The 27,687-nt window shown below is 48.1% G+C and overlaps 1 protein-coding gene across 2 annotated transcripts in view; it reads left to right on the plus strand.

The window, feature by feature from the left end:
* Positions 1-1,883: 1,883 nt before the first annotated feature.
* The window catches only part of ILDR2 (immunoglobulin like domain containing receptor 2), a 43,590-nt gene continuing 17,786 nt past the window's right edge, over positions 1,884-27,687 (plus strand). The window contains exons 1-5 of one of the 2 annotated variants that reach the window (XM_075516024.1): positions 1,884-2,306; positions 11,591-11,923; positions 13,022-13,141; positions 22,638-22,694; positions 27,219-27,365. In XM_075516024.1, the coding sequence (XP_075372139.1) occupies positions 2,261-2,306; positions 11,591-11,923; positions 13,022-13,141; positions 22,638-22,694; positions 27,219-27,365 (703 nt within the window). In that variant the 5' untranslated portion in view covers positions 1,884-2,260. The remainder of the gene's footprint in view (positions 2,307-11,590; positions 11,924-13,021; positions 13,142-22,637; positions 22,695-27,218; positions 27,366-27,687) is intronic. The other variant, XM_075516014.1, reaches the window with a different exon arrangement.

A 27,687-nucleotide genomic window follows, 5' to 3' on the forward strand; every position in this document is an offset into this window, starting at 1 on the left:
TTGTCTCGGGAAACTCTGGATCAGACTCCTGGCCAATTAAGTTACAGAAACGCAAAGCACCAGGATTTCACTTGAAATTTTGAGGGTTATCAGGAAAAATGGTTAAGTGAGGGAGAGAAGAAATAGCTTTGTGTTCACCTTTTAGGAGTCTTAATTCAGCCCATACAAACCTTCATGGATTATATCCTATAGATACATAACAATGGTGAGGCAGGACCTCAGCTGATGCGAGGTATTATAGCTTCATCTGAGTTTTCTGGAACAACATGTATTTCTTGAGGCTGAAGTTGTGGCCCTAACGAGAGTTTCTACTTTGCCTTCCACCTGCAAGTACGCACAAAGGTGGTGGGGTGTCAGATCACTGTGTGCTGAAGGAGAACAGCACTGTGCGCTCTTGCGTATGTACATTATTTTGCACAACAAGGTCTTAGTTCTTAATAGTGGTTTTTAGCTAGTACTGCAAAGCAGTTAAATTAATCATGTATCAGGTCAGAGGAACATCAGGACACTGATTGGGGTGGGTGTGTGTTTTTTTTTTTTAAAGCGATGTTGAATAAAAATAAACTTCTATGTGAAAAGTATTTTTAAATAACATTGAATAGCTCCGACTAAAACACTTAAAAACAGACTGGCTGCCTAGGAATTGGCTCCTTGCTTAATTCCACTTTAACTATGTAACAACTGTTCAAAACCAACCAAAATGTTTCAGCACATCTTTTGTCATAGCAAACGTGCTGTTTTGCTTTTTCACTCAGAAATTATTGATCTATTTTTATTCATGCTTTTGAAAAAAGCTTATCTTGCCTGTAGAGAAGTTCAGTCTGAAAGGCAAAATCATGAGGAATGTATAGGCAATTGGAAAATACCTGCTAGAATGCAAATGGCTTGTACCGTTTTACTGCAGGCATCTCTGTGCACCCTGCCGTTAGCAGCAGGACACACCTAGCACCGCTCCCTTCTGGGGCCCAACTTCGCGTTAGAAAATCAGAACCGTTTATGTTCTTTGGCACATTCCAGATGAGAAGAAGTTGAAGACTACTCCCATCTCCCATGTGGATCACTGATGTCCGCAGAATGCAAACTTTGGTTACAAACACCAGCCAAGCCCCTGAAAGAAAAACGCCCGAAGTTGAACAACATGCAAGGGAAGCTGTGCTGGATGCTGTGAAACGAGTGCCATGTTGGAAGGTGCTTTGGTGCTGAGCCACCAAAGAAAGCATGCTGCTATTTAGCCAGCTCTAGGCCTGTGAATAATTCCACTGACTTATTTAGCTGTCTCAGAAAGTTTTTTTAAGTACATGTGGGTCCACTGTGGCCAGGACCGTTTAATTTCAGAGCAACATCCATCTTTTTAAAAGTGATCTTCTTTAGCCGTATTTCTAGTCGGCTGCCCCCTTCCTCCCAAAAACTTCCATCCCCTTCCAACATCATGTTGGCATGAAAACTTAACACCCCACAACTCAGCTGTCCATCATTAACAGCCAGAACACCTCCTCCTCGTCTAAAATTATATCCCCTCTTCATCTAAGATTACAGTAATTAGTCACAGTGCCCATGCTGGAGGTGGAAACCCCAGGGAAATTCAGAACTGGAACAGTCTACATTCAGTTCCCAAGGTATACGTTTGGCTAATTTGGGGAGGATAGGTGATGGGAGCGGACACTTTGAAGTGCTTGCTAAGAGAAGTTGTAAGCCGGGACGGGGCCGCGGCAGAGGCCGCTGCACGCCCCGCGGCGGAGCTGGGGGCCGTGCGTCGCTCCGGGCTCGGCGGCTGAAGTAGTTGCAGGAAAACGTGCCGGGGTGCCCGCAGGCTGAGAAGAGCTCCGGCAGCCCCCAGCGCCCCGGCGGAAAGCCCCTGGCAACCGAAACGCGCCTCTGCCGCAGGAGGGAAGCAGTTTCGGGAAGCCGCGTCCCCCCCCGCCGCCCTCCGCTTGCCTCCCGGCGGCGTCGTCCCCCGCCCGAGCGCTGTCCCCGCCTGCCGCCGCGCCCGGACAGCAGCGGGGGCGGCCTTGCGAGGCGGCCCCCCCAGCCGCCGCGGGAGCCGGCAGCCGGCGGCAGGGGAGGAGCGGAGCGAAGCGGAGCCACACGGCGCGGCCGCTCGCCGCCAGCCCGGCCGGCTCTGCGGGGAGGCGGCTGCCGGAGCGGGCTGCGGGCGCGCCGGGCGGGGCCGCCCCCGGGCCTCTCCCGCCGCCCCGCGGCATGGTCGCGCCCGCCCCGCGCCTGCCGCCCGCCCGCCCGCGCCGCCTGGGCCAGCGGGAAGATGGATGGGCACGTCCTGGGCTGGATCGTCCTCCTGTGGCTCGCAGGTAGGGCCGCGGGCTGCCGGCCGCGGGCGTCCCGGAGGCCCCGACGTGCCTGTGCCTGTGCCGTGCCGTGCCCCTGCCGGTGCCGTGCCCGGCGGGCTCTACGTCCTTCTTTAGGGCGAAAACGGGAGGTTTGGGGAGATGCCCCGGCAGGCTGCGGGGGCGCAGCTGCGGAGGGAGCCAGCGCGGGGTGGGGGTCTTTTCGGGGGCGTCCCGCGGTGCAGTTTGCGGAGACTTCGCGGAGAGGGCCGGTCCCGCTGGGGACCGGGGGAGGCAGCCGGCGCCTCCTGCCTGCCTGCCCGGGCCCGGCCGGGGGTAGGTCCGAGGGGCCCCCGGCGCTGCTGTCCGCGGGGGGCGGGGGGCGCTTGGGCCGCTGTTTACCGCGGCGCGGGAGAGGAGCGCGCTGGTGGCGGGGAAGGTGGGAGCCGGGCCGGGGAGGCAGCAGGAGCGCGGGGGGCCCGGAGTGTCCTTGGCCGCGGTGCAGGGGGGATGGCGACAATCCTCGGCTCTCCCCGCCCGCCCACGCCGGGCCGAGAACAATTGCAGGAACTTCTCCTTTCCGGGCGTCCTGGCCGCACACGCCGTCTAACAGGGGTGTGAGAGGAGGGGGCTGCCCTGCTTCTGCGGCGGCTTGCAGGGGGGCAGGATCCGGCCTTCCCGGTGATGGTGCAGCTGTGCCCAGGCCTTTGTGAGCGCAGGACGGGACTGCCTCCCCCAGCGCAGCTCGCCAGCCACCTCTTGCTCGGCCGGCTCCCAGAGAGGTCGGGCAAGCCCTCCCTAAGCAAGGGGGAGGGGAGCCGGAGAGGAGAGCAGAGGGCTCTGCCATGGGCAGAGGGCAGGGGGGAACAAGCTGAAAAGGGGCTGGGTCTGAGAGCTGGACAGCGAGGAAAGGAGAGGGTAGGGATTACAGCGGAATGAGAGCGGCAGGGCAGCTGGGAATCGGGGAAAAAGAGGGAGCCCTGTCAGGTCAGCGGCAGGGTCTGCCTCCTCTGAGCCGGTGCAGCAGCCAGGCACAGGCAGGAGCAGGAGGCTTTAGGAAAAGCTGCAGCAGGCTGACTTAGCCAGGCAGGCTGGTTACAGGCTGAAAGAAGAAACAGACACACTTGGATTAAGTGACATATATTTCCCACCACCACCAATGTATCCCTCCAAAAAGACCTCAGGCTTTTCCCTTTTCCTATTCAGATTTAGGATTCACAAGCAGTAAATTCGGCTTTTAGTCATAACACCTCTCTCCCACCACCCACCCACCCCTTTCCTTGCTTTTTCACTCTGAGTCATCTTCAACACCGGTGCCTGCCTACTGCTCCCTTCCAGGGTTTCACCGCCTCATCTGGGGCTTCGGCAGCTTCCAGCTCATCCTCCCTCCTTGCCTCTCTCCCTGCCTCCCTCCCTACCATTTGGCTGCTTCCGAATGTATCCCACTTCACTGGGTTGGTCTGGAGTGCTAGCGCACCCACAGCTACCACTCCTTCCCTACTAGCCATAGTAGTATGCTGATAAATAGCATCCAGGGACTGGTAAAGGAGTACAGGGTGTAGATAAACATGACATTACATTCCTCCCTCTTTTTAAAGAGCTTCATTATCTGGACATGTCTGGCTAGATCAGGACTTTTCCATCAAGCTAAAAGGCTGTGCTGTTGACACCTTTCTCCCTCCATTAAAGGTAGTTCATGACTACTGGCAGCGCCCACCGTTTGGAGCATGCAAGGTCTATGCAGAGAGAGAGGTACCGCTGCAGTAGGAAGACCTTCCAGTCTCCTCTAGTCCTGGCCTTTTGAGACAGGACTGCCTGCCGCTGGTGCTGTCGACCACTGGCTGGGCAAAGGCTTCCGGCAGGCAACAGGTTAGCCGAAGCCGTGTGCTGAGAGATGAAGGCAGCCGGTGTCAGCTTGCTCCCCTCCAGCCTCCCGGCTCCTGTCGCCCAGCGATAGAGCAGGGGCTGCTCTCCTTTTTCATGGCTGAGAGAAAGCAAATAAGCAAAGGTGTGTGTCTGTGAGTGAGTGTGAGCGTGTACGTGTGTGCACAGAAAAGGGAGAGAGGCTAGCAAACATGGATTCAAGATTTTCCTCTCCCCAGTGGCTGTGCAAAGGAATGAAAGGTCTGCATCAAGGTAAGGAGCCCTAATCCAGCCAGAGTGGTACAGTCCACTCTGGGAAAGAGAAGTGGGGGTTGGGAGCGGAGGGGCCAGGGTAAGAGACAGAGTGCAAGATGGGGAGGAAGTAGGGAGACAAAAGGGAACAAGACAGAGAAAGAGGCTCTCGCCCCCTTCCCTCCCCTCCTCCCTCCTGGAGGTGGGCTGAGAAATTTCTAATCAGCACTCGCAGTTCCTTTCCTCCCAGCAATAATTCCTCTCTGTCCTTTGTTTGTCTTTAATTTTTGGCTCTTGCATTTATCTTTTGTTTGGTTTTGCGCGTTGTGACTTCTTGCTGCAATTTCAAAAAATTCTGCATGAGCTACAGTGGATTTAGTTTGGCTTCTCTTCCTCCTGCCTGCTCTCCCACGTGCCTAAAGCTAGTGTTTTAATAGCAACAGCAAAAGGATGAAGAGCAGGTCATCGTTTATTTCTTCCTGTGAAGTGTCACAGGTTAGGATGTGTGTGGGACTGTGTCTTCTCATTCTAGAAAAAGAAGGTACAATTTGTCAAGTATCCTTAAGCCCCTGTGTAAAGCTGGTTCTTGTAAACTACCAAGTGCAGCTTGATTCTGGAATGAATCCTCCCCTCGTGTTTACCATTATTCTTATTAATGCTGTAATTCCTAATGCATTTAAAACTAGAGAGAAGTGTTGCACTGGAGACTGAACTCCAGTTTTACCTACAGAACAAGCAGAGCAAATTTTTTTCCACCTCATGACTCAGGCTAAGCTTGGAAAGATTGCAGTTAGAAAACTGTCCACATTAAAATGTGATCTTCTCTCCCTGTTAAGTAATTTTTCACCAATAATTCAGCACTCGGTACCTGTTTACTCTCCCTATGCAGAAGAGCCACTGCAATGCCATGGTACAGTACAAAGGCAGGTAGATTTACTACCTCTGCTTTCCCAGCCACAGTGTGGGAGAGCAGGCAGAAGGGGCATGCTGGAGCACAGTTGAGCTTTGCTGTTTCCTGGCCAACTGAGCAGACTTCTTGAGCAGGCAGGGAAATGGATGGACTGTTTTATCTGCCTTGATTTAAAGTATTCATCTGACTTCCCTTGACTGGCTGCACACAGCATAAGCGTAGAGTAAGTGAGAAGAAATCTCACATTGTTCTTACTTTTTATTCCTGTGAGATCACCCTAAGTGGGACTGGCGACAGTGGAAACCCCAATGCCATCCCGAGGACAGGTGTTACAGCTTGGTGTTATAAGACTTGGAGAGACTCTTCCCATTTCTTTTCCTTTGTTCTCGGGCTTCTGGTGGTGACCAATTGCTGAGTGATAGTTCTGGGAATTATTTCTGGGATGCTGAATCAGGACTGTAAACCAGGAGCCATCTGACAATTTTAACAGCTTTCAGATAGTAATAAGACAGGGTGGATTTGATCTGGTGGCCAAAGCTGAGATAATTCACCTGAAAACATCCCAGGTGACTTTTGTGAATGTGTGAAAGGGGCAGGTTGTAAGAGAGCATAATGAGCGCAGGGAAGCTGGTGAAGAGAGACCGATACCTCGAAAAGCCCATGAAATGTCCTGAGCTCTTGTGAAAGCCCTTACGCAGTCTTTGCCATTTCAGGGCTGTGTACTTCCCTAGAGAAGTCAGGAGCACGGGGCGCCTGGGGGACAGCATCACAGAGAATGGGGAAGAGCGAGGAACAGTCCAATGTCTGCTGCAGTCAGTTTGCAGAGTCTGGGCTGTGTCCTACATGGAGTGTTTTCATATTGAGGTTCTGTGCTCTGAGTGCTGGGTGTGCAAGGCCATGCTTTTCTCCAGCTGCTTTGGTTTTGCCCCTTCCCAGGTTGAGCAGTTAGGGAGCTGAAATTCTCAGTTTTGCTATGGAGCTGTAAGAAGCAGCACCATGCTTTCACCTTAGCTGCAGCTGACCTATTTAGGCATTGGTTTCTTGCTGGCTAAAAAAGTTGACAATTAGTGGCCACGGAGCTAAGAACACAAGTCTGATAGGAACCAGACCAAGACGTCCAATTCATTTCCCGTAAGCCACTCAACACAATCTGATGGTGACGGCTTTTGCTGATTAATTGCATGGATTGGATTTAGTCCAGCATGAGTAGGCAAGAATCTGTACAACACTTGTCTCAGTGATCCCACTGGCTCTCCATTCACCTGTTTACACATCTGTTTATCATCTCTGACCTTTCAGTCTCAAAGCCCAGATCTTGCACTTCCTGATTCGGGCTTGATCCACGTTTGAAAGCATGGATGGTGTGTCTGTATTCGGCAGTGGGGGAAAGAACACTTTTAATTGATGCATAGTAGCCAAGGCACAAAAAAGAAAGATACAGCATCCTTTTGCCCAACAGTTTGTTTTGTTTGGGGAAGTGTTGTAAACTACCCTCGGAACACTATCTCTTACCAATGAACATATGCTTTTCTGCCAAAGCCCTTAGGTATAGTCTAGGAGTAGTTTTCCTGAGTTGCCTGGTTCAGGGCCCAAGGACTTCCGTTCTCCTGTGTGCACAACTGCCACTCCTGTCAATAAAGGTGCATAAAATTGGGGGATGTAATTTTTGTAGTTTCGTAGCATCAGCTGTACTGCCTCAGGCAAGTGATAGTGTGAGCCAAATAGTTGCAAAGAAAGAGATGTGATGCATGCACAGATAGGGAGACCCATGCTGACCTGAAGAGTAATGCGTGCTGCCTTCTCTTGGACTCAAATCTTATGTTCTAGAAGGATGCAGTCTTGAGACCTACTACACTGAACTGTAGTATTTGGCTTTGCCATTATTTACAGGGATTAGTGCTTCAGAGCAACTTTATTCTAATTAGATGATCTTTAAGGTTCCTTCCAACCCAAACCATTCTATGATTCTATTCATAAAGGCTAACTTAAGGCTGTGTAGTGAAGCTAAATCTTCCTGAGATTCATCTAGCCTCAGGGAGCCATAGGCTCCTCCAGAGGGCAACTGTAAAACACGAGCCTAAGTTATCACCTCTCAATTGCCTTCTCTCTTATACTCATGGAAGGTGCTTATGAAGATCAGGCTCACAAGGCTCAAATGCGCCCTTACAAATCTCCCCCTCTATAATCACTTCCTGGAATTTTCTTTAATCACCACTAAATGTATTAGTGATAGCTTGTGTGTAATGTTGATTGCATAGTTTGAATGCGTAATCTGAGGATAGTTCAGGAAAAGAATCAGACAAAGGAGAGAAATGCACATTGCCAATGAGAAACAGACAAAACCCATACAATTATATTTCTGAAGCGTGATTATTTTTAACCTCATTCTCTAGGAGTGTATATAGACACATGCACAGACACACAAAACCCTGGATTCTTTTTATTTTTCTGAGAGTAAGGATATCTGTGTTTTTAAGATGCATTTGATTAATATTTGTAGACCTTTTTCTGGGGATTTAGGAGAACAAGAAACGAGGAAAGCAAAATTGTCACGTAGTCATGAGACTCCCATGAGCTAGATTTTTCTTGTGAAAGTTCAAACATTGAAATTCACAATGAACAGGTTGCTTCTCCGGAGTGTAGGAATTACATTTCCATGATGATTTTGAAATAAGGGCTAATCTTGCTCTGTCTGCGTTAGTCAAAACATAGCAGAGCACAATTCAGTTTCTTTTTAGTCCTACTTGTATTAAACTAGACAGAGAGCTACCACAGTGCTGTCACTAAGCTTGTCATTGTTTTTCATGTCTTTCACTCTTTTTTGCTCTGCTGTTTAAACAGCCCAGAGTTCTGTCCTGTGATACAACTGAGGCTTTTGTTATCTTGGCTCACCTCTTGAAGATTTTTGAGGTCAGCAGTTTCTTCTTGAAGTTGAGGAAGTCCTAAGCAGACCTCTATAATTCACATGCATGGACATAACTGATAGGTGTAAAGCCACCATCTTGTCTTCAGGCAGTCGAACATCCTGTTGGCCTTTCTGATGGACGCTGTCACAGCAGTGACGTATTACATGAATTGATTCCAATCATTTTTTTTGGCCGAGGAAATAACAGGTGTATAATTTCCTGGTTCAGCCATATATAATTATATATAATTTGACTTAAATAGATCTAGAGTTTCCGCTGCTCCAGTCTCTCAATCTGAGGCACTGTGTTGCTCTTAAATGCTATTTCTGGAAAGGATCTGAAAAGAATACTTTAAAAGTTAATAAAGAGCTTGGGATAGGATATGGAAGGTGCCAGATGATTTACTGCACATCTCCCAAATGCTTTTGGGTAGAAAAAGAATTCCTATGTTTTCCCAAAAGCTGCTTTTCTTTTCTTTTATTGATATAGACATTCACATGGGGGTGGGGTGGGGAAAGTTAGTCAGATGAGAATTTGCTAAAGCTCAGCTAATCATTTATTAAAGCAGTACCTTGCTTGCCAAACTCATTAATCTCATTAACAGGGAAGGAGGGCTATGGTGCATGGTTAGCTGAAAGCACTGTGTTTACTAAGCAGCGTACTTCGTTCACAAGGGAAAGATTTAAATATTCACTGTGTCACTGTTTTATCCCTGAAGCCGAAATAACGTGATGAGTCACTTGACCAGCCCGTGTCACATGCTGGCTTTGGCCACAGACTGCGGTGGGGTCAGGCACACAGTTGCCAGATACAGGTCTGACCTGGACCCATTCATTTTTCAAGGTGTTCGTCATGTTTCTTGCATTCAGTTGCAACCTGGGAAGCACAGGTCTCTGGAGAGGAGAGAATAAGACAACGTCACCACTTGGTTCACCTTAGTGGTGATGTTCTTTTATTGCTGCGTGGCCCCTCTTGTCCCTGGGAACAGAAGGCCTGGCAGAAGTGTCCCAGCTGCCACTTCTTGAGTTACCTCTCTGCCTACGCCTTGGGAAAGTGGAGGAGCTGCCTTATGCCCCTCCCTCTCCTGTGGCAGCATCTTGTTGGGACCTCAGCTGTGTTTCGTGCTACGCTGGAGAACACCCACACTTCAGTGCTTGGATTTGGGTCCAGGCACTTCTGGCAAAACTAATGACATCTCCCGTGCAACTTCCACATGGCACAAGTACGATATGCATAATGTTATGCATTCATTGTATGCCTAATATAGTGTTCCTGTGCAAATGCCGTAGCACCCTGGTGCGCTGCAAGCCTTCGCATAGTAGTCCCCAGGGTCAAATCCTGCCTAGATCAGTAACTCTTTGTTAGTATCAGTGACTATCTTGCCTCTCTGAAATATGCTTTCCCCTAGGTTCTGTCCATACTGTGTTTTTATCCCCTGACTGGTGTTTATAGACTTTGTTATGATTTATAGTTTGGATGTTGATAACTTGTTGAAATGAGTATTCACTGTTGGTCCAACCTCTCTGCTTTCCTTTGGTTCTGGCTCCTGATCATGAGATCTTTGCTTTTGCTTTTCAGATCTGCAGCTGTCTGCAACTTGACCTTGTCTCTTCATGCCTGCTGTTGTCATACTGTTGATGCATTTATTGCTCTCTGTCTGCTTTAAGCTCCAGTGCTTTAGTCTATGCCTTTTTTTTTCCCCATCTTAAAGATACCTCCTGTCATTTAACTTTCTTTTGATGGCTTCCATCTCCTTTTCATCTCTAGTTTCTGGAGTGGGTGGTTTATTTTTGCTGACTCCATTTCCTCTCATCTCTACATCATTTCTTAATCTCCTGCAACCTGGCTCCAGCCATTTGAAATTATTTTGACCTAGGCTGAGACACCTTCTTCAGCTTCTTCTAGCTGAACGTAAGCTTCCTGCTTCCATGATTGTCATCCTGCTTATCCTTCTGCTTCCTATACTTACCCTGATACTTTATCCTTACTCTGCCTGTCGTCTTCTTTCTTGGTATTTGCCCTTCTCTCCTACTGCTTCCTGACATCAGGAAGCTTTTCTTTGTCCTCAGTCTTTCATTCCTCCTTAAGCTTCCCCTAAGTCAATCAGTCCCTCCTGATGTTGTGTAAACATCCTCTTCTGCTTTATTCTCTTGAATATTTCCTTGTGTCTTGTCCTCTTCTTCACCGTGCACTGCTCTGGGCCTTGGGGTGTCTGGTAACTGGGTGTAGGGAGCTGCCATCAACATTTCCCATATTGAAACTGGTTCCCTTTTCTCATACGAACCGCCACCGTCAGGCCCTGCAGCCCCTCAGCTGCAGAGAGTGTCCCTGGTTGCAAACGTCTTCTTTCTTAGGTGCACCGCTTCTCCGTCCCCCGGCTCCTGGGCTGTTTCTGTTTCCTGCTTGGGAAAGTGTCAGCATGTGTTTCCAGTGTTGTCTAAGTACTCTCAGTCATTGCTGCCTGCAGCGCGAGAAGGAGGGAAGCAATGAAGGGCGTGTGTGGGAGGTTTCGGCCGTTCCCCTGCAGGTAGATGGAGTACCTCATGCTCCTGAGGGCTCTCTGCCGGCATTGCTCACCAACTCTCGGCTTCGCTAGGATGTGGCAGCAGTCCCATATGTCTTCTCTGAGGCCTTAATACATCAGCTCCAGGCTGCAGCTCTCCCGTCAGCTGGTAGATAAACATTACGTGTTGAGATCCATCTCCTCCCTGGGAATGTGAAAAACTTGAGTGTTTGGGCCATTTTTCTCTGCACCTCCCACATGGAGCAATTTCTCTCAGTGCTACATGCCAGGCCTGGCAGGAGCTGTGCGATTTGGATCCACTCCTTCATGCATCTCTAGAGTTTGGCAGAGCAAGCAGCACTAACTGGGCACCAGTGCACAACGGGCTGGGCCAGGCACTGTGCCGCCTGACTTTCAAAGAGGAGGTGTGATGCCACTGAAATTGGGAGGGGGGTGACTTACTCTGCATTGGGATTGTTATGAACTCAGGATCTGGCCCTTTGGCTGACCTGCTGTAGAAATGGAGTATGGCTGTCCCTAAAATACTTCTTCCTTATCTGTGAACCTGCCACAGAAGCCGTGAATTGTTACACCACTGTGTTAGGGTCTCTACAGAGCGTAAGGATACTACATTTGAGCCTTCAGCCCCATCGTGCTGTATTTTTCCTTGTGGCTGTAGGCTATGAAAAAAGCAACCGTACTTCTGTTGCCAACATCCGTGCTTACATACGTTGAGGAGTATTGCACCCTAGCACCTGAAACAGATGGACTTTTTAATTTTGTGTACGTGGGGAGAATGATGCTATGATAAAATGCAGTAGCTCCCTTTTCAAGCAATGCAAAGGCATATGACACTCATGTTTTTGCTTTTTAGCTGAGGTGGAAGGGTTGCAGGTCACCGTGCCTGAGAAGAAGAAGGTGGCCATGTTGTTTCAGCCTGCTCTCCTACGCTGCCATTTCTCTACTTCTTCCACCCAACCAGCTGTGGTGCAGTGGAGGTTTAAATCTTACTGCCAGGACCGGATGGGAGAAGCTTTGGGTATGGCGACTTCTGGTTTACAAACGATGAGCAAGAGGAACCTGGACTGGGATCCCTACCTGGACTGCGTGGACAGCAGGAGGACAGTCCGTGTTGTGGCCTCCAAACAAGGATCTGCCGTCACTATAGGGGACTTCTATAAGGAAAGAGATGTCAGCATTGTCCATGGTAACTCTTCTACCCCAGTGATGCTTGGTGGGGGATGGAACAGACCCTTAGCAATTTGGGATACTGGGGGCTGGCACTAATTGTTCAGTTAACTCCCTTAGAAAAGGCTGCTGGGAGGGAGCTGTTGTATGTCAGACATGGAGGATTCAACCAACCAACCCTAGACCCAAAGGTAATTTCCTTTGGCAGTTCCCTTCATCTGACTCCATGTAGGTCTCCAACCCTGATACAGTATTCTCTTCCCTTTGATGAAGTGGAAGGTTTTTATTCCTGGCTTCTGCATGTTGCTCTGTATATAGATTTTCCTTAACAAAGGGGTGCCAGCAAGAGAGCTATGAATTCAGTCTCTGCAGGCTAGGTTTTTCTTCCTTGCAAACTCCACTGATTTTTTTCCCAGTTCCAAAATACCAAAATTATCCTATACCTCATGTTCGCTCAACTCTAGACTTCACCAGCTTACGCTGTCATGAACCTAAACCCGCACAGCCTTGGTCAGTGTGAAAGGAAGAGATTTCCATGTGGTGAAGTCAATTTGGGTGTAGATGGGGGATGGCAGGGTCCTTAAACATTTGGTCTGGAAGGCTGTGTGAGAAGCCTTGTCCCTCAAAAGTACAAGGCTTCTGCTTGACTCTGGAGACCACCTAGCCAGAAGTGCCGGCTCCTTGGTGTGGAGAGCATGTGATCATCCTCAGCAAGGGGGATTGTTTTCTTTTGTCTCCGTGTAACCTCTTCAGCGGATGGCTGAAGTGCTGTAGAGGAGACGCTGTCTAAGCCCTTCTTGCATGGCATGAATACTGTTGGGATCCCAGGCCCTAGATGATAGGAAGGACAGAGAGTGACATTAGTTACCCCTTCTGCTCTCGGCACTTGCAGAGTGAGCTGCCTCTGCGGCATTACCTGTCTTCCCACTTACAGCCACAGAGTCCTGAGCCTGTTGTTTTTTCCTGAATGCTGTGATATTCTGGATAAAGTTAACCCCTCTTCTTAGTAAGGAAATGAAATGGATTTAGGACGTGGAGACGGACCCAGTGCTTTCATCACTTCACTCTTCCTATAGGTGTTGGAGGGAAAGCCTGACTTTTCTTTTTTGCCTTTCAGATGCAGATCTTCAGATTGGGAAGTTGATGTGGGGAGACAGTGGGCTCTATTACTGCCTTATTATCACACCAGATGATGTGGAGGGCAAGAATGAAGAATCGGTGGAGTTGCTTGTGCTTGGTAAGCCCTCTTGCCAGATTGCTTTTTCAGCAGATAGCTGATGTATCTTTCCTTCTGCTCTCTTGCTCTCTCTACATGTCTGTGCACCATATTACTATGGGTGTAAGATCTACATAAAGCAGTCCCCGCAGTACCTTCACCATTGCCTTGCACCTTGTGCAGTCATTCACACCTAGGCAAAGTGGGTGGCAAACACTACCAAACCAGAATAGTAATGTTTACACCCACACTGCTCACACGTTACACAGGCGTAAATGACTACAGAAAGTGCAGGGCTGTGGAAAGTCAGAACCCTTGTATTTAAGGCATGAAACAATAAACTTGCAGCAAAGTGAACACTTGAGACAGAGTCTTTTAAAAATAGACACCCAGAAGACATCAAATCATATGCTTTTTGCAGTCTTTTAACATTCCCTTCGTCCCACTCTTCCGACCCGTGAGGATGTCAAGAAGCACTGTGTTTTTCTGCTTGAGTGTGTCAGTTTGGGAGATCTTTCTGTCTGCCTAATTTTACTTGTCCAGTTAGAGGTGCAGTTTCACAATCACCCTAATCAGGTCTAAGCTGTTGCTGCCACTGAGAGGACCTGTCTTCTCTGCAGTATGCATGCTTGGCTCTGTGTTTCTTTTAAGCTCCCCTGAGCAGTGTGGTGAGCAGGATCAGTTTCTTTCCGATTTGCAGGGTTAGCTTTCAGCGATGGCTTCCACAATCCAGCTCACTATGAAGGTCAATAAAGCACCCATCCCAGCTAAGGGAGAAAAGTAGAAAAGTAGAGTGGAATGGGCCTTTCAGGGGCATTTGTTGACACTGCCTTGAGCCAGCTGTAGTACTTCACCCCTAGACTGCCCCAGGAGAGTAAGATGTGTTTTTTTCCAGCTTACCTTAAGACCTGCTGACACCAATATTTGTCTGGTCAGCATACTTGCATGGTTCTTGGGTGTATAGATTCTGTACGTCCTGTGAAGGAAATGTCAAAAAGCTTGGGTCTGTAGCGTGTAGGTGATACGTAGAGGCATACAATAGAAAATGTCTGTCAAGTGCCCTTGCTCTCATGGCCAAGGTTAGAGTTTAATTGGCATTTATATTTGGAGCTTTAGTTGTCATCACAAAGTAAACCAGATTGAATGCTTGGGTGAGTGACTGTAACAGTGCCATCACCTCCCCTCACTCCTTCAGATGTCAGGCAAGCAATGGACAATTGGAGAATGGGTCCCTCCAGAAAACAGGGTCATATCCCTGTCTAAATCCACAGTGTGACTATGTATTATATGCTAGTTAATAACAGGCCCACGACTGACCTGTGTTAGTTCAGGTGAGGTTATCTCTGCCAGGTGGCAGTGGTAGCTGTTGTGTAGCTCCTCCAGAGGAGCTGACTGTGGCTGCATGGTGATGGGCTGCTGAATTTTGTCCCTTCTTCACCTTCCTGTCCAGGATTTGGTGTCTTCTCTTATCTGTGTCTACAACTGTGCTCAGACACCAGTGATGAAACAGTGCCATGGTAACAGGAAGAATCTGTTTTTCAGTGTGTACAGAAGGCTACATGGGGGGAAAACAAAGAAATCCCCACCTCTGAGGCTGGCTTGATGATATCCCTAGCCCCGGTTCATTGTGGTTATGTTGGGAGGAAACATGTAGCTTAGACTGTGTTACCTTGACCGCATCTGATTTTCTGTTCACTACAGCCCGTGGGTCTGACCTTGCACTTTGTGCAGCACTCTGCTAAGTTTGGCAGCAGCATGAAAGCATACTTGTCGTGGGCATACTTTGTTCTGCCTCATGCTGTTTGGTGCAGCTTGTGTGTATTTCTTTTCCTGGGTAGCGTGTACGGAGGCAACATTCCAGCTTTCGGAGCGATTCCAGGTTACCTACCCTTCCTTCCTTCCCACACCTTATTATTTTCCTTCTGCCTTTGCTGGTATTTTGTTCTCCTCTTCCTTTACCTCTCCCCATTGATGGCTAAAGGAGGCAGCAAGCCAGTGGTGAAAATACCATTTCTTAATATTCTGGCATCTTCTGGGACATTTTTTATTCCATCCCACTGCTCTGCTAGGTATTAATGACTTGCAGAGAGGCAGTGAGTACAGATGTAGATCAGAGCGATTCCACAGTCCTAGGGGACACATGGTAAAAGGGGTTTGTTTGCTGTTTTGCTGTTTCCTGCTCTTTGGGTGGAACCCAGATTCCCTGTTAGAGCAGTTGGAGCAGTGGAGGGATAGTGTCTGTGAGAGACACTACGATTCCCACAGTACATTGCTGCTTGCTCCCTGCTGACAGTGGTCTTTCAAATGTAATTTACATTGCTTATTTTGGGGCTGCTGCATGATTTGAGCATAGATTAGGATTTTGAATAGAGCAGAGGTTCTACCCACTCATGTTATCAGTGGGGAAGACAGAAAAATCAGAATGGAAAAGGAAATAGGAAAATATCCCTTCTAGTGGTTTCATATTAATGCCAAGGTGAAAGGTGTGTTTAGGTTAGAGAAAGATACTGCTGGCAGTTTAATATCACGTAGAAACCTTGAAAGGTCTGAGAGGCAAAAATGGTAGATACCTAATAGCATCAATAAATTAATGGAAATTTGCTTAGCTAAAAGTGGAGGATCCTGCTTTTATACAGTGAATTGCACCATTAAAAATTGGTCAAAAGCTGCTTTATCACAACTTGGAGCAAAATCCAAAACCTGAGCAAATTACAGCATTGCTTTTTTCTTAGGGAAGTAATCACAGAGACTTCCAGTGAAGTCTAAGTAGCCAGTCAGCCTGGGTCACGATGGGATTTCATGTTGAGTTTTGTCACCTGGATGTGTCATGTTGACACACAAAGAGGCTGGAGAACTCTAGGTAGCATCAGAGAATCCCATGGGCTGTCTTCATTTCGGGCCTATTTCAGAAAAGCATATAAGCATTTATTTATATCCATTTGTTCTCAACAAAGCTGATAGGATTTATAACGCATACCTGATGTTAAGCATGTGCTTATGCGCTTTGCTGAAAAGACCATTCCATAGGTTTTGCTAGTCAGGGACTTTAAGCCTCTCTAATGGAATCAGTGCAGGCAAGGGAAGAGGGATAGTAACCTCTGCGCCTCAGAAACACAGAAGGAGATTGGCTGGTAGCGAACCTCCCATAGAGTAAGGAAAGAATTTAAATTAAAAAGTACTATTTTTGGTGGTGTTTGGAATCTCCGAAGGGGGTCTAGCATGCTGGAAACTGTATGAACTCTGCTGCTGCTGCAGCAGGACGAGACTAGAACAGAGCTTAGCAATTCCACAACAGGAGTCAAGTGATGCTCCCTGCACTGATGTGTTTTAAGAGAAATGTAGAACCCTTTGCTGACGTGGCAGCTAGGCTAGTGAATCCATTTGCAACTTTATACATTTGTATTATTTAGAACTAATGTGATTGAATCAAAAAGGCTGAATCCTAAATTTAAGAAAGTCTACGTTTCTATCTTGGTAGCTAGCAGCTGAATGTCCTGCTTCTTGAAACACAGACAGTGCTATTAATCAATTTGTTATTGGTAGCACCTGCACACTGCTTTTTATACAAGAATGTCAGTGGGCTTCAGTAAAGTCATTTATTGCAGCCTTTGTTGAAGGGAACTGCAAGTGTTCTAGTGCAGTGGGTACAGGGTGCCTGGAGTAACCTTTGAATTGGAAGTACAGAGCAGCGGCAGTGGATACCCCATCCTAGCTTCATGTGACCCAGCTCACATCAGGAAGCAGTCTAGCTTAACTGCATGAGATTGCATATAACCCAGTAAGCCTTTCTGAGAGCTGGAATGTACTAATCAGGTGCATGGTCCTGTGAAAGCAGCTATACTGCTCCCTTCCAGAGCTGGTACAGCTACAGAGCAATGGCTGTAGGTGTAGCTAGGCACAGCTGGCTACCCTGAAATGCGTAGGTCTGTGCAAGCTCGGCAATGTTTGCATTACAAGATTTTACATAGCTTAGACATGCTTCGCGAAACAGTGGCTTCATTCCCAAGGACGTGTCAAGTTCCTGGAAGAGGCAGGAAAGTGATCCGCTAATCCCAGTTGTTGGTTTGATACTTTGGTTAGTTATCCATGTGCTTTGCTAGACAGCTACTGCCCGCTTTTTTTTTTCCATCAGTTCGGCAGCTAATACCACATAAACGATATCTTAGTGAAATATTATTTTATAATTAATCTTTTAGAACCTTCAGCTTCTACCATTGTTATGCTTTAAATAACAACAATTAGCATTTGAGTTTTTTGTTATTTTCTGAAGTCAGCTAGCACTTAACATTGGAAAACTGACATCTTTGGTAGTTTGTATTAGCAGCCATTATTGATATAGGCTAAAACCAAAATTTATCAAGTCTAACACCCATAGGTAGGAAAGAATGTAGATACATATACGCACAGCATATTGCACAGTAATTAATGTACTAATAGAGACATGCGTTGGCTTTCGGAGAGGATAAATCTCTACTGGGACGTGTGTGTATGGCGTGCAATGCTAATAAGACAGTTCTTACTCAGCAAAGTGACTCAATAGCTGGTATAAATATAGCCAGGTTTGGAGTCTCTTGTGTGCCAGGAGAGACTGTATTATAAAAGTTGATGTGGTTTTGGAGACGGAAAAGTTCTTGGCAAAATTTTCCCTTACAAGACGATGGTTTTAGGATTTCGCTCTGTTTTGCTGAAAAGCTGCCAGTAGCATCCGAGCCAGTACTTGGTCACAGCAGTTGGCAGAGATGTCAGTGCTATTGTCCATGTGTTGGGGATAAGAGGGCCAGATCTCACCCGGGGAGGTGTCTGTGAGCAACTCCACAGCGAGGGCTCTCCGACCTTGAGCTGCGCCTTCGACCAAAGGCGGTTAGTGCCAGCAGGCAAAGGAAGTGATCGGCATGGGAGCCCTCCACTTAAAAATGCAGGAAAGGCATTGATACCAGGAAGGCCGCTGGTGTCCTCCCACCCCCAAAGTGCTTGTCCTCTCCTCATTAGGTGCTGCTGCCCTGCCCCGGGCCACTGTGCTGCCACCTTTGTCATCTGCGTCCAGTTCCCCTCGTCCTAGCCTGGGCTACTCCTAGTTATTTATTTCATGCCATTTAGAAGTGCTACTTGTTGCCAAGGTTTTTTAGCCCTCTTTTCCTCCTTACTTGCCAGCGACAGCCACACGCTGCTCACAAAGGAGACTGGCGTGATTAAAAGACCTCCCTTACTAAGGTAGCCATGGCAACGGCCTCCTTGGAGGTCTTTGTTGCCTGCTAAAACTTTGATCTCCAAGAAGGGCCGCTGCTGTATCTCCCTCTGATTGGAGAGAAGGACAGAAGGACGGGAAGAAAGGATGAAGTTTACTCCGAGCAGAGGGAGCACAGAGGAACTCATTGCAGAGCCGTACTCTCCCAATAAATCGCACAGCAGCTTCCTTGGAAGAGTATTTGATTTACAAGGGATACACTTCCTCTCCTGTCCTTTCCAGCCTCCTCTCAGGGCAGTGTCCTGTGCCAGGGGCCTCTTGCCATGGCATGGCTTGGCAAATTTTTCTGCCACTGAGGAAGAAATAGTTCCCTCTGTAGCGGTTGCCTCCCGTGGTCCCACTGCTGCAGGTAGGGCTGCAGAGGCAGCCCCCAACAGGGAAACCAATTCATCAGTTATTCCCATATTTACCCAATATTTATCACATTTATGCAATTGCCACTATTTACCATGTTCCCATATTTACCCAATTGCTGTGTTCCTGACTGCACCTGCGCCTACTTTATTCATGTCATCATTTCTTTTCAGCTGCACCACTTAGCCTAATTATTTTTGTGTCTCTTCTCTGCAGACTCTCTGCTAATAGTCTGCTTGACTCCAGGTCCACCCTGATCTGCTGCTATTTGCTCTCCTGCTCTGTTACCCACCCTCCTCCTGCCTGTATTAACTCCTGTCCTCATTTTACTCTTCTGTATCTCTGCACCTTCTGGACCTGCTCTGCACCCCCTCAGCTTTGCCGTCTCCCATTCCTCCTCCCCGCCCTCTCCCACTGCGCTCTGCCGGTGCAGACCGGGGGCTTGCAGGCTCCCTTGCACTTTGGGGCTGGCTGGGGCCTGGGGTGTGCGGGGTGCCTGGTGAGAGGCTGCTGTGGGCGGGTAAATCCCTGCAGCACTGTGGTGGGAATAGAGACCAGAGTGTGTCCCAGATCCGTGCTGGAACACAAGGACAAGCTCCTAGCTCCAACAGAGCCGCCTGGGACAACCCTGGTAAACGGGGCCATTGTCTATTCCCTCTTTCCCCCCACGGTGTCTGCTGGGGCTCGGTGGTGAGAGCTTGCACAGAGGACACATAGCCCTTGCAGGAGTGCAGAGCTACGACTCGGCAGCTGTGCCTGGCCACGTCTCAGAGTGCCTGCGGTCCTCTTTCTCAGGTGGGCAGAGCTGCCGTGCAGAGGTGGTGTGGCCAGATGATCTCTTGTCCGGACGTTTTACTGAATTGTTTTCTCCCCACCCATTGCTTTGTAGCCCAAGCCCTCCACCTTCGAGTTTCCTTAAAAAAAAACCAAAAGGAGAGAGAAGTGAGGTGAGCTTAATGCCCACAGAAGGAGCACCCTGGGCACAGAGAGCCAGGAAGTTGGTGGCCATGATCACCGTGGCCTCCTCCTGGCTGGCGCTTCAGCCGCAGGTCCAAAGGGAGGCCTTGCTCACTGAAACCCTGCCTCTCTGCCCCAGCTTCGGGCACCGTGCCGGCCCGGTCTCCCCTCCACCAGCTACTGCCTGGCTTTGGGGTGCACCCATGCCCAGGCCAGGCTAGCATGGGGCGGGCAAGCGAGAGTCAGCGGTGGCCCTTGTGCCCCCAGAGCTGCCCTGTCCCTGTGCCTGGGTCCTTTCGCTCCACTTGGGGCGGGCGGCGGCGGGAGGAGAGCCTTCAGTGAGGGGCAGTGGCGGGAGCCTCCCGTCGCCCTGGCAACCGCGGGGCAGCCGAGGCGGCGCAGCTCCCTCGGGCCTGTTGGCTTCACCCGCGCAGGGGGAAGCGCGGGCTGGGGGGAAGGGTTATCAGGGAATTAATTCGGCCCAGGACAGGGAGGGGGGAGAGAAGGGGTGCGTTGAAAGCTGCTGCGGGCACGGCAGTCCAGAGGCGGGCTTTGTGCTTGCTGGCTGTCGGCTGGGCCGGTCGAGGCGGCAGAGTTCCGGCTGAGCTGTGGTGGGGTTCGCTGCTGCCTCGGGCCCTCCCGGGCTTTGTGCATCCCTCGCCGGTGGCTCTGGGGCCCCCAGGGCTGTGCGAGCCCTGCTGGCAGGGCCGGGGGAGCAAATTCCAGAACAGATACTCAGCAGAGCCGAGTGAGGCTGCACAAGCAGGGGAATACTTGACTGCTCATAGGTAGCACAGAGGAACTACTTTGGCTGTCTTTGTAACGAGTTACCAAGTTCTCAAGCGCTGTTATTTTTGAGGGGTGCTTCTTCCCCCTTGAACATGTGGGTCCTCCTGGGGATCAGGAGGCACCGTAAGACCCAGCACTAGAGGGATCGAGGCTTTTCGGGTAGGTTCAAAATAAAGCAAGCGCCTGTTTGGACTCGTGAGATGGAGCTTCTGCTCTTTATAGGTGTCACTCCCTTGCCTCTGGTACCACAAATCCCAGCCCTAAATTAGCTATATACCTCCAGCTATTTGTCCATTGGCATCTGCTCTCAGACTAGGGCTGCACGTGAGCTTGTGCGGAGATAATAACACATGGGAGGCAAGCTGCGTGCCCGTGTCTGCCTGTATGTTCTGCGTGCATGTGTTCACATGTACATTGTTCACATACACACAGAAACCTATGCAAGAATTGCATTTTTTTTTGTGCGTGCTGGGAAAATAAGGAATATATGTAATATGCACGTGGAACATAATGTAAATCTAGCATACTGTGACACAAGGCATACATTTGTTGCATGTGTTTGGAGCCCACTCGTGGCACCCAAGACTTAAGCCACACGTTTTATACGTGCCTATATCTTGTGAGCGGAAAGCATACATGAGCACTTTCCCATAACAAGCTAGCTGTGAGCAGTTTGGACACTTGATCCTTCCAGGAAATGGACTGCAAAGAATGTCATGCAACTTGTTGTATATGTAGATGAAAATGTTGCAGTAGACTGATGGCAAGAGTCCTCCTTCAAAGTAGTAAATTATCTGAAGGATCAGCATTGTATCTTTTGCTAAGGCTTCAGGAGCACCTCATCACGATGGTGTTACTGTGAGTACTAGACAGCTTTAATGAGTTGCAATTGGTTGCAAAGCACAACCTGCATTCAGAGCATGTTTATTAAGGCTCCAGCAGGCATCCTTGTGGATTTTTGATCTCCACAGAACCTCTGGTGAAGCACTGAGAAAAAACGGACAGTGGGAATTTGATTATAATACGCTTGAAGGACAGACTAGAGGCCAAGGAACTTGGGATCCAGTTCATCATTGTGTCTGAGTGCTGCTTAGTGCAGGACCTGAAGGGTATGTGGGGAGGTTAAAGGTAGCTTTGTACCACACTTGCACTGGCTTACCCTTAGCTGCTTCTGTTATGTTATATCCACAATGTATGTCTCTCTTCAGGGTGCAGCTCTCCTACCTTATGCATGTCTTTAAAGAACCTAGCATGATCCTGGTGCTATATAAAAGAGTATGCAGCACAGCTGCACATAGGGCTGTTCAGCCGATGCACAGGTGTATGTAAGTTATAGCTGAACACCATGCAGGATGTTTGCTGTGTATTAGAAATACCCCAGACATTCAGTGCCAAAACAAATAGGCACCAACCTGCCTTTGGGCTTGGATTTTGTTTGTATTCAGTTATAAATTAGAAGTTGACCTGCCTTTTTTTTTTTCCTTTTCCCTTTTCCTTTTGCAAAGTGATTCCACAAGTTTCTACACAAATCCTTCCCTGGTAGGTTTGCTTCGCTTGAGAGTTGGCCTTATATCACACAATCTCACCAAGGTGCTCGTGCATCTTGAAATAAGTAGCACATACTCGCTTCAAGATTCCTTTCCTGGAGCTGCCTCTGCAGTTGCAGAGCCCCACATGGAGAGCACCACCCACGGGTGCTGGATGCATGTGGCTGACTTGTCAAGGGCCTTGGGTTAAAGATGTTTCACATCCATCCAAACTACACCAGTACATTTTTAAAGTAGACTAAATCCTTCTGTTTAAGGGCTGTCATGCATTTCCAGGAGCTTTTTGCATGTGTAGAGCATAACTCCAGAAAGATGTTACTGTGTAACCACGCTAAGGGGACCTCCCTCTTCTTGTCATTTTGTGCCTAGATTGGAGAAGCTCTGTTCCAGATTTTTCCCCCCCAGCTCTGCTGATAAAGATAAAATGCAAGGACACAGAAATGGCAGAAGTGCAGAGGCAGACACCAGGCATCGAGCAGGATGACATCTATGGTTGATAGGAATTCACTTAACAGAGTGCAAGCGGGCTGATGAGGAAGGGGACTGGAGGCTAAGGCAGGGGCTGGGGAGTGTGTTTTTCTTGCAGTAACCTCTCTCCTTGTTCTCCTCCTTCTGTCTTTTCTAGGCAGGACAGGGCTGCTTGCTGATCTCTTGCCCAGTTTTGCTGTGGAGATTATGCCAGGTATTCAGTCATTTCACCCTTCAATCACCCAGTCCTCTCTCATCTTGTCTGTTTATCCTTCTACAGCATCTTTATGTGGTGTACGTTTCACTCTTACGTGTGTTTCATCTGGGGATAAAAAGGGAAAAGCCTATTGCCTGCTGGGAAAGTGTGTTGGGTTGAGATCTGAGAGAGCTGATGCTGGGACTTGGGGGAGGAATGGCCATGCTGGGAGCCAACATACAGAGATGGTTGATGCCATGCCAGGATCAGTGTGAGAGCAGAAATGCCAGCGCTGTTCAGGGGAGGTTTTATATCAAGCTCTCTGCTCTCCCCTTGCTAGCAGAAAGGTAACGTCGCTCCAGCCTGCGAGACCTCAGCAGCCTCGTGTGCCTGTATGGCTTTGTACGTCAGCTGCTCTTGTGCAGTAGTAACTTCCGCTCCTCAGACCCTATCCTGCCGGTACCGTTATAGCCATCACCACAGATGGTAGCACAGGAGGTGCTAGAAATAGAGCACTGGTTAGCAACCCATCAGTGGCACAGCCCCTCTTGTGCTGCATGGCCAGGGCATTATCTAGGTAACACCAGGTGGTTGGACCAGACATGAAAGCTCTCTGCCCGTGATAAATCCCTTGCTAGCCAAACTAATGAGAGCCACCAGTTCTGGCACTCCTTGCAGAGGAAACAGAGACTGTGCAACAGATTGTCCTTGAAAGGGAAAAGCTGTGAGAACATTTAGCCTTTGAGTCATCTGATCATCCCCTGACAGTGCCCAAGGAGTGTTTCTTTCACACATTTGTGCAAAAATGCAACTCCACATAAATGTGTGAAGCTATTTTCAAGTCTGTCCCAGAGATCCAAACGGAGAGAAGGCAGACGCTCCCCCTCCTCCAGTGTAGCCCAAAGCTCCCTGAAAGTTCAGCATGGAGAGGGTTTGGTCTTTTCAGCATAGACAGAAGTTGATTGTCTGTTGCCTAACACTTTTTCTTCCCCACTATTTACAATTTTATTGAATGGGTATACAATTCTTGTTTGTTGGCCAGGTAGCTTTCTGGTACCCTCACTGCATGGGTATAAACATCAAGAAAGTGTAAAAGGCAGCGGCAAACCACATTTCAGCTGTTAGCATTGCCTGTTACCTGAATAAACAAAAGCAGATGCTCCTGCAAGCATGAAACAGTAGTTTCCAGACAGCGAGGACACATAGCATTTCAGTGCGGTAGTCATTTGAATCTCAGGGTTACACAGTTGTATCTGGAAGGGCTGTGACAGAAGGTAACAGTTGTACTGGAGGAAGGATTAGGGAATTGCAGGTAAAAGTGGTTGAATCCCAGTTTTGTGCATAAAGGAGGAGCCAGCAGGTTCTTTTGCTGTTTTCTTAACGTCATCAGAGAAGCAAATGGTCTAACTTCCTGTGAAGTAAAATCCTTCGTGATTCATAGGTCCCTGTGGCTGGGACACTGATTTCAAACATCCACTCCTGGTGCTGAGTGAGTATCTTGCAATGTGCAATGTATGTACTAACCTGACCTCCTTTTATACTCCTAGCATGTTTTCAGAAAGACCACAGATACACTTACAATGGACTTGCTGTTTGTTTTTTTCCTCTACCAGGCTTTTATCCTTTATGGAGTGGTTGTGAACTGTTCACTAATAGCTCTGGAGATTTGACACCTGAGCTTCATTGCATAGCTGTGGCTGGCCACTTCTGTCATGCGATACTATTTCACCTCCTTCTCTGTATCAGTGATAGTTGTAGAGAACAAGATGAGAACATGACAAAAGAAAAAGCCACTGAGCTGTTGCCCTGCTTAGATTGGAACAGATTAGGAAGTACAGGACTGGAAAGGATAGTCTGGCTTGCTATCTTGCTTGCTATCCCAAGCGCCGTGTAATTTCATCCTTTCCATAAGCTTAGCAAGCTTAAGAGTAGTCTGGGTTTGGCCTTTCTCTCTCCCATTGGATTGCTTTCATTGATGTGCATCTTCTACCTTCCATCTACATTACTCATAGCCTGTTTATGCCCATTTATGTAAGACTTTTAACTATAATACCTGCTTTTCCTCCTAGCATTCATCCTCCTAGCATATTTACAGGCAGCAGCTACGTCTGCACTCAGCCTTCTTTTTAATAGACTAATGCAGTGAGCTTCAGCTCTCCTGCTGCAAGGCAGGCTATCAAGTTCCTTCATCCCTTCAAATCTCTGCTTGGCATCTGCTCCAACCTGAATTCATCTTTTCTTGTACAAAGATGACCAGAGCTGTGTAACATCAGTAACTTCAGATGAAGTTACATGGAGGCCTTGTATGAAGGCATTAATATTTCCTTAACACTACTGGAAATTCCTCCTCTACTGGGCATGGGATTACATTTGTCATTTTTGTGGCTGTATTGCATAAGTGGTTACAGTTGTCCTATGATGGAATAGTATACTTGATAATTTCTCTTGGTTTTCAGTTGTTTTCAACTAATGAAGTCCTGTTCAGAACAGAAATTGTTCTTAATCCTTGAACATGTGACATGGAAAGTATTGCTGCATACTTTGAAATTCAGTATATTGCTGCATTTCATGTTTCTTATTGTAGGCCCAAGGACAACTGGCCCTTTCTATACCATATCCCAGTCTTCATCTTTAGTGACAATGCTTCCCTATCTGTTACCCTCAAGATACATTAACACATTCTTACTGTCTGTGTAAAGGTCATTCGTGAAAATATTAAATAAGACGGTTCCTAGAACCGGCACTTGAGGAACTGTATCAGTAATCTCCTCTCAGCTCTTACTTTTCCATTCATGAATGCTTCCCTCCAGCCATTTCCTTACTCATAAGCTGAATTTTTCTCAGCATATAGTAACTTCACCAAAAAAAATTATTCCACAAGGACCAAAATTATCTGCAGATTTAAATGAAATTCATCTGTTTCAGCCAAAAAAGAAATAAAATATTCAAAAAATATAAAACATTTCACTTGACACTTCTGAAATGAAGTGTTTTGATTTGTAAATGCCAGATCTTTCACTGACGTTTTTTAAAGGAAATTGTAAGTTCTAGATTAAAAATGGCATTTAAAAAGGGAATTGTTTGTGGAAGAGTTAAGGAAAACTTCAACAAAGCAAAGAATTTTACTTTTGTTCAAACAGAATGCTGTGGATGAATAAAAAATGACACTTCTTATTTTTGCATTTTGTTAAGGACTAGAAAATACTTGTGTTTTGATTGTTCCAAGCTGAACATTTTTCCTTGACTTCTCAGCTTAGTGACGCAGGTGAGAGGTGCACTGTTTTTCCAGTGTGATTCCCTACTCACATTGCAATCCTTGTATGAATGCTTCTTCATCTTAAATAATAATCTACCAGGAGACCCCTTAGTGAATGCTGGACTTCAGTTCAGAAACAGTGGTCTGCTGCTTTTTTTTCTCTGCAAAGCAGCCCCACCACTTCTTTCTTTGCTTTCTTACCATCTTTCCAAGGTGGTTGAATAACCATCTGGGTACACCTGGGAGTCTTTCCCCGTAGATTTTCCTTCACCAGTGGTCTGACTTCTAGATAGGTTGGTGCATCTCTCTGACATAAAACCAACTCCAGGCCTCCTATACATTCAAAGTCTTGACATTTCTTGGTCTGGCTGTGTTCACTGACTGTTCCCTTAATCCGTGGAATTGCCACGTGGTGGTAGGCATGCAATCCCCTGCAAAGCGCAGGGTAGCCAGATGCAGAGCTGGGAGCTGCCCTGGCACAGCCTGGGCAGCTGCTCCCACCATGGCTGCTGCCATTGCAGATCTCCCAGCAGCGAAGTTTGAGAAACCTTTTCTCATTCCCCTTCCTGTTCAAACCCCATCCTGATTTTTGTGGACCAGCTCTTCTGTGCTTTCACTTGTAGGTTGTTCTTCAGCCATTCCCTTTCGGGGCCTGGCAGACATCGTCTGAGGCTTCAGCAGGGAGGGGGGAAAAAAAAAAAAGTGGTTGTTAGGTTTCCTGGCTGGCTGCAGCGCCTGAATAGGATGTTCGTTCGGCACATTCAAAAGAATAATTGCATGCGTGGGCCTAGTTGCGAAGGGGCAGGCCTGGCTCATTTACTGGGCTATTTATAGCGTGCTTTTCACCATCGTTTGTCCCATTAAAACTAGAATGCGGGGAGGGAACAAACACACAAGCAGGGCATGAACATGGCCGGGAAGAATGAGTCTTTGATGAGATCCAAATGCTAACGGAGTATGTCCTGTGGTGTTCCTACAGGTCTGCCGTGGGGCAAAGGGTTTCTGTGCTGGGGAACCAGAGCTCATGCCTCTGTGCTGCTCACCTCTCAGCCAGCCAGAGACGTCACAGGAAGGGACCACATTTCTGTAGCTCCATTTCTCACTGTCATGTGCCATTTCTGCTTCGACACAGAGGGGGACGTAGTCCTAGACCAGCGGGAAGTCCACTTCTGTTATTCACCTATCTGTTTTGCCCCATGCTCTGCCCTGGGAGGATGTTGCTGACGTTCCCTTCCACAGCAATGTGCAATCCTGTAAGTATCTCTCTTTCTCCCCTTGTTTTCCAGAGTGGGTCTTTGTGGGCCTGGTGATCCTGGGGGCGTTCCTGTTCTTCCTCCTGGTGGGGATCTGCTGGTGCCAGTGCTGCCCGCACAGCTGCTGCTGTTACGTCCGCTGCCCCTGCTGTCCTGAGTCCTGCTGCTGTCCGCGGGCGCGTGAGTGACCCTGTCCAAGCCTGGCGCAAATCTTTCTCTGCACTACTTCTGCTCCCTGGCAGAACAGGAGCAGGATCTACTAATATTGCTTCCTTTGCCCTGAGCACTTTGCTTGACTAAAGAACTAGTTCTTAGGGAGTGAAGCATCTGACCTATTCCTCAATGGTTGAGCGCTCAAAGTTAATTACAAATGTAATTCTCCGAGCCCTCCCTGCCTTGGCAGCTGTGCCTGCTTCTCCAAAGTGTCATGCTCCCCTTCCAAAGTTGTTGTTGTGTCAGTGACTGTTGCGGGTCAGAGCTAAGAGCATCCTGGGAGGTTTCT

The sequence above is a fragment of the Mycteria americana genome, chromosome 1 (assembly GCF_035582795.1).
Source record: "Mycteria americana isolate JAX WOST 10 ecotype Jacksonville Zoo and Gardens chromosome 1, USCA_MyAme_1.0, whole genome shotgun sequence".
Classification (NCBI taxonomy): Eukaryota; Metazoa; Chordata; class Aves; order Ciconiiformes; family Ciconiidae; genus Mycteria; species Mycteria americana.